Source organism: Cyprinus carpio, chromosome A4, assembly GCF_018340385.1.
Source record: "Cyprinus carpio isolate SPL01 chromosome A4, ASM1834038v1, whole genome shotgun sequence".
Lineage (NCBI taxonomy): Eukaryota > Metazoa > Chordata > Actinopteri > Cypriniformes > Cyprinidae > Cyprinus > Cyprinus carpio.
The window spans coordinates 32,715,195-32,722,192 of NC_056575.1; the positions used below are offsets into that span (position 1 = coordinate 32,715,195).

Consider the following 6,998-nt stretch of genomic DNA (forward strand, 5'->3'; position numbering starts at 1 on the left):
TAAATGACGCAGGCTGCAGAGGGACCCTCGAGAATGGCAGACTTGTGTTTCATTTTGACAATTAAGACCACATATGTGGTACCACTCTGATGGTAATGACCTTTCCAGTTCTGTTTCATCACAGAGAGCTACTAATGAGATACCTCCATGCATATGTGTAATGATTAGTTAAGCTGTAGCAGGGGGTCCTCAAAATAGCAGACCACGATTCGGTTCCGGACCCCGGGGGCTTGGTTCTATCTGGTACATAATGGCAACAGAAGTGCATCAAAATAACAGAGAAGTACACCAAGTAATCACAAATTTTTTTTGTCAATATACTATCGAAGCCCATTTCAGGTAATTGCAACTTTTTTATCTCCCAATTCTGACTTTTTTCTTGCAACTGGGAGTTATAAAGTCTGAATTCTGAGAAATAAAGTCAAAATTGTGAGATAAATCAGAATTGGGAGCTAAAAAGTCGCAATTCTGACTATTTCTTAGAATTGCGAGTTTATATCTCGGAGTTGTGAGTTATTAAGTCATAATTAGGAGATATAAACTCGCAATTCTGAGAACGTCATTCTTTTTTTCCCATCAGAATTGAATTTCTAGTTTATATCTCACAATTCTGAGAAAAAAAGTCAGAGTGCAAAATACAAACTTGCATTTGTGAGAAAAAAAGTCAGATTATATGTGAATATTTGAATAATATTTGAATATTATGTACATTGTTTGTTTTGTAGTAGCTACTTATTTTAAGTAAAATATAAAAATGCATGGTCCAAAAACTTTTCTCAGAGTCATGTGGCCTTCTGCCATACATTTAAATGTAAAAATAACAGTAGCCTGACAAAACATCTGATCTAATCTTTTAATATTCATATCCCATTGGGCTCAACTAAAGAAATATGTTCTATTTTTTGGTAGAAAAGTCCTCAGACACTGCTGCTTTGGCCCTTGCGGCCCAATATGATCACCTTTGATGACTTTTCTCAATGTATAGGTTTTTTTATTTTTATTTTAAATTAAATTAAATTAAATTTATGCATTTAGCAGACGCTTTTATCCAAAGCGACTTACAGTGCATTCAGGCTATCAATTTTTACCTATCATGTGTTCACGGGGGAATCGAACCCCCAACCTTGCGCTTGTTAACGCAACGCTCTACCACTTGAGCTACAGGAGCACTTACAAAGTAATATAGGATAATAATAGTAATAATAATAATAATAATATTATTATTACTAATAATAATAGTAATAGTAATATAGGAGTATTTTATAGGATTTTTTATTTTTATTGTGGAAATTTGTAACTATTCCAAAAAATGTATTAGCCGGACCTGTGCTGGGAAGGAAATATCGAGAACGGACCTCTTGGAAGTTTAATTGAAGTTTTAATTGTCCTATAGCTTGAGATTGACATTTGTTCATCTCCTCACAGAGCAACAGCACTCACTTCATCTACCAAAACTCAATTCAGTGTACTCCGAGAAACACTGAGCAGAGCGTCATTACGAGAGAGCGATGGATGAACATTACATTTTCTTGTGTGTACCCTCTGATCCAGAACCTATCTATGAGCAGTGTTATCCAAGCTGAAGGAAGGTAAGGCTGAATACAAGTAATATTCAGACATCCTTGGCAAGGCAGTGTATATTGCAATATCACTCTTGATATAGGGCAGTATATGTTATATATCACCTTTCTGTATGGGGCATCACCATAGCCATATACTCAAGTTTTTATTTTATATTTTTGCCGCAGTGAGATAAGTGAGGAGCCTCCTGCTGGCCAAGGCACATACCAGATACGCATGATTCCCTACCATGATGCACAGTTTACTAGCCCATATGATGGGGAGGTGGAAATACAGGTGGACCAGCAGATGTATGTGGCGGTTGATGTGGAAGGAGTGGATCGCAATCAAATCGCAACAGTTCTGGACAACTGCTGGGCCACACCGGTTAATGATATTGACTACCATCTGCGCAGGAATCTAATTATACGAGAGTGAGTGACTTGATGTTTAAATGGTTAAATGATCAAATTGGTTGTAATCTCAGAAATTGGGGTCATCTAATAGGGAGATTGTGGTACCATATGCTTGCTCTTCAACAAATACTTGGTGCCTAGTGAGCCTATGCCTAGAAACGGCCCTGCTGACAAAGTACATCATAAACAAGACATTTTAAACTTTCCATGTTCTAGTTTTCCGTTCACTGCTTTCCTTTCTAAAACCCTTCTCTCCTCCTAGATGCCCGAACCCTGAAGATGGCACAGTGGAAGTTCTTCAGAATGGTATTGATACTACGAGCCTCTTCTCCTTCAGGATTTTAACCTTCCCAGGAATCTCTGACCACGTCTTTCTGCACTGTGAGGTTCATCTTTGCCTTGTACAGAGTGGCAGATGTGCAACGGTATGTTTGGGCAGTAAATTATAACTGCATTGGTCTGATCTCAAATGAGTCTCTAAGTAAATTCTGAATCTTTTATGACCAGCCTCTCTAAAAGAATTGGGATTTAAAATGGTTTTTTTTTTTGTCTGTCATCTTCAGTCATGTGACCATGGATACAGACGTAGAAGGCGCAGATCTCTGGACTTCCACCACTCGGCAGCGATCACCGTGGGTCTCATGAGGGGTCCCAGTAACCCTGCTGAATGAAAGAACCTGCATTTATCATCAAAATCTTCAAAAATGACATTGAAATATCATTTGAAAGCACTTCCTTGTCTTGAAACAACTACATTTAAAACAGAGACACAACACTTATAAAAACTAACTGCTAGGTGAAAAAGATGGAAAAACAATTGAATTGAACCCAGGCTTTACAAATTAATTTATGTTTTTCTGTGCATTATTTCAAATAGTATCTTTGTAATAACTCTCTGTATGTATTGTTTTATTGCTATAGAAAAAGTGTTTTTGAAACAGTATATACAAAACTAAATTCTTTGTTGGGTGGATATAACTAAAATTTACTACTTATGGAATTAAATTAGAGAATAACTTTGTCTGTCTTTCTGCTTGTTGAAGGAGTAATCTTGGAACACAACCAGACTAGCCCATCAATTCAGCGACAGCAGAGACACTCGGAGCCTGTGGCAGGGGATACAGACCATTACGGACTACAAGCCCCCACAGCGGACCTTTGACAGCAACATCTCTCTGCTGAACGAGCTGAACACCTTCTTCGCTCGCTTTGAGGCACAAAACAGCTCCACTGCACAGAAGACTCCACCTCCTCCCAGTGACCAGGTGATGATGCTGACCCCAGACAGCGTGAGAGATCCTTCAGCAGGATCAATGCACGCAAAGCTCCGGGTCCTGACAACATTCCTGGGCGTGTACTGAGAGACTGTGCAGCAGAACTCACTGATGTCTTCACAGACATTTTCAACATCTCACTTTAGTCAGGCTGTTGTTCCCACATGCTTCAAAGCTACCACCATCATTCCAGTCCCGAAGAAGCCATCTCCATCATGCTTCAATGACTACCGTCCTGTTGCACTTACTCCCATCCTCATGAAGTGCTTCGAACGGCTAGTCATGCACCACATCAAGTCTGCCCTCCCCCCCTCCCTGGACCCATTCCAGTTTGCATATCGGTCCAACCGGTCGACCGATGATGCCATCTCAACTACCCTCCACTCAGCACTCACACATCTAGAGGAAAAAGACTCATACGTCAGAATGCTGTTCATAGACTTCAGTTCAGCATTCAAACACAATCATCCCTCAACAGCTCATTAACAAACTGGTCGAGCTGGGACTCAACACTTCGCTTTGCAACTGGCTGTTGGACTTTCTGACTGGAATACCTCAGGCAGTACGGGTCGGCAGCAACACATCCAGCACCATCACACTGAACACTGGGCCCCCCAAGGATGTGTGCTGAGATCCCTCCTCTTCACTCTGCTGACCAACGACTGCACACCGTCACACAACTCCAACCTCTTCATTAAGTTTGCGGATGACACAACTGTGGTGGGTCTCATTAGCAACAGAGATGAGACAAACTACAGGAGCGAGGTGAGCCGCCTGGCCGGGTGGTGCAGTGACAACAATCTCTCTCTGAACGTGGAGAAGACGAAGGAGATTGTTGTTGACTTCAGGAGAGCGCACACTCAGCATGTTCCTCTGACCATCAACGGTGCGACTGTGGAGAGAGTGAGCAGCACCAAGTTCCTGGGTGTGCACATCACAGAGGACCTCTCCTGGACCGACAACACCGCAGCACTGGCCAAGAAATCTCAACAGCGTCTCTACTTCCTCCGCAAACAGAGGAGAGCCAGAGCCCAACCCCCATCATGTACACCTTCTACAGAGGCACCATCGAGAGCATTCTGACCAGCTGCATCACTGTGTGGTATGGCGCCTGCAACGCGTCCTGCCGGAAGACTCTGCAACGCATAGTGAGAGCAGCTGAGAAGATCATTGGTGTCTCTCTCCCCTCCCTCCAGGACATTTATGGAACCCGTCTCACTCGAAAAGCCCTCTGCATTGCAGGTGATCCCACTCACCCGTCACACAGCTTCTTCAGTCTGCTGCCATCAGGGAGGAGACTGCGGAGTCTCCAGCCCAGGGACCAGCAGACTGAAGGACAGCTTCATCCATCAGGCTGTCAGGAAGCTGAACTCGCTCCCGAACTTACCCCCCCGTCCCTCTTCTGCCTCAGGCACCACTGAACTATGAAACCACCCCCCCCCCCCCCCCCCCAGGTCCCACATCCCCAGGTCCTTCCACCCCCCCTCCCTCTAACATACGAATGTCATGCACCAGTCACTTTGTGCAGCAGTGGTCTGCTCACTACCTCATTCACCATGGATCTGACATCATTCTACCTCCTCATCAGTCAGTTTAATAAAATAACTGCTCTGAGCCCTTTGTCACTTTGTCACTTTTAATCAGACTGAATAAGCTATATTTTTTTATGCACTAAAAATCTTTTTATCTGCACTGTTCTGTTCACTGTTTTGCACTCTATCTGCCATGTGCCTTGCGCTGCTTTTATTTAACCTTATTTTTATTTTATTTTTTTCTATTATGTCTTTTTTACATTCCCTTATATTGTATAGTTTTTATCTTATATTTTATATTTGACCTAGATTTTTAGGCTCTACTGTTAGTGTTATCTGTATGCACCGGGGGTCTGAGAGTAACGCAATTTCGATTCTCTGTATGTATGTACTGTACATGTGGAAGAATTGACAATAAAGCAGACTTGACTTGACTTTGATGGAGTTGTATTGGAACTGCTTAGCAATAAAGAAAAAAATTTATTCTTGAATTTTAGTTTCATGTGTGTAAATTGAATTATATTTATTGAGTGCTGCTTGCAGTGTAAGTAATATTGCAGAATAGACTGAACATGTCACTCAGAGGTAATGCACCCCCCCCCCCACCCGTAATAATACACACACTCATCCCTTGCTGTTTTTTATTTGACAGGTGTGTTCACAGAGGTATTTTTATGAGGCAATGTGTATGCATAAATCTTTACAATTCAAAGAGACGAGGTCATCTATTTGTAATCCAAATGTGACCTGGGGTCTGTTGTTAAAAAGTAATCTGATCGGATTTTGGCCATAGGATTGGATCAAATCTTGAAAATGGATTGTTTAAATTCTGAATTCAGTTTAGATTACAAAATCCAATCCTGGTTTTGATCTGGATTAAATCCTCAATTTGTGTTGTTCAATACGTTTTAGTAAGATTGGGATACTTTTGATCCCAGCAGAAGGGTTGATTTTAGGAACAAAAATGTAATAAAACTGGTCCAAAAAAATACAACATTTGTAACAAGCAATATATCCACAAATTTCCAAACAGCTGTCAATATCAAACCAAAATAATACATTTAAAGTTTATTATTATTATTTTTTTTAATCAATGATTGTAAACTACATTGGCACAATCATCAGAGATGGACCAGTCAGAAGTAGTTGTGTAAATGCAATGCAAAACTAGAATGCAAAACATTGGGGTTTTTTCCGTCTCATTTTTTTCCCCCATCAATATGTCCCTTTAGGGTCCCCGTAGAGCACTAGTAATCCAGATTTGGAAATCTGAAAAAGTGTGTATCTGGACAGGAGTAAGATGGGTTTCCTGACCAATATATTTTTTGTGATTTCAGTTAAATATTTTTTTCTTTAATATTTCTATCATTTAAGAGGATTTTACTAAATATTAACATCGCTGATAAACCAAATTTTTGGGTCAGTGCATGCGCTCGCTGACTAAATTCTGTACTTTGGTGAATTCTCTCATCAGAAACAACAAAGTGCAGACGTACAAGCAATGTAAATAAGAGATTCATTCATCAGAGAGCTTTACTTATTATAACTGGAGCTTTTTTTTTTTTTTAGAGTGCTTCGTGCTATACTGAATTCAGTTTTATTCTTTGATAATGTAAATGCTCTCTAAATTTCTAATGTTTTTAACTGTTTATTATTTTCAAACATGTAAAGCATGCAGGGTTAACCTTACAGTAGTACTCAACACTGATTCCTGTCAGACTTTCAAAATCCTTCATCACTTGAATTAAGGTTATAATAATTGAATTTTAAAGCACAGCCACCACAAAATCAGACTTACTTTGACATCATTTTGAGGTTAAATACAGATTTAAAACCATAAAAAAATAATAAATAGTTTAGTAGATACGATACTGTTTTTTAAATCAAATCTGGCACTGGCATTAAACAGTAAATCTTAAAAAATAAAGCATTTACATAAACCCAAATAGAAATAAAACAGCTGTCGACTAAGCATGTGTCCTACTCTGTGGACTAATCTCCTGAAACATTGGTGTCTCATATTTTAGAGCAGTCAGTACAAATTATTAAAGATATCAATAAAATCTGTATGTGGGTGTGTATCAAAAAATATCCCTTTGTAATCGTTAACATTTTCATAAGTAACTGAAATTTAGTTACACATTTTTTCTCAGTAACTGTAACTGATTACAGTTACATTTATTTTGTAATTAAATTACATAATTTAGTTTAATATA

The 6,998-nt window shown here is 39.6% G+C and overlaps 1 protein-coding gene across 1 annotated transcript; it reads left to right on the forward strand.

Annotated features, from left to right (window-relative positions):
• LOC109056696 (pancreatic secretory granule membrane major glycoprotein GP2-like) lies at window positions 1-3,038 on the forward strand. The gene is made up of 5 exons (XM_042745423.1): window positions 1-92; window positions 1,426-1,589; window positions 1,749-1,994; window positions 2,239-2,401; window positions 2,540-3,038. Exons 1-5 carry the CDS (start codon window positions 90-92, stop codon window positions 2,645-2,647), a joined length of 684 nt encoding a protein of 227 aa, XP_042601357.1. The 5' UTR covers window positions 1-89; the 3' UTR covers window positions 2,648-3,038.
• The last annotated feature ends 3,960 nt before the right edge of the window (window positions 3,039-6,998 follow it).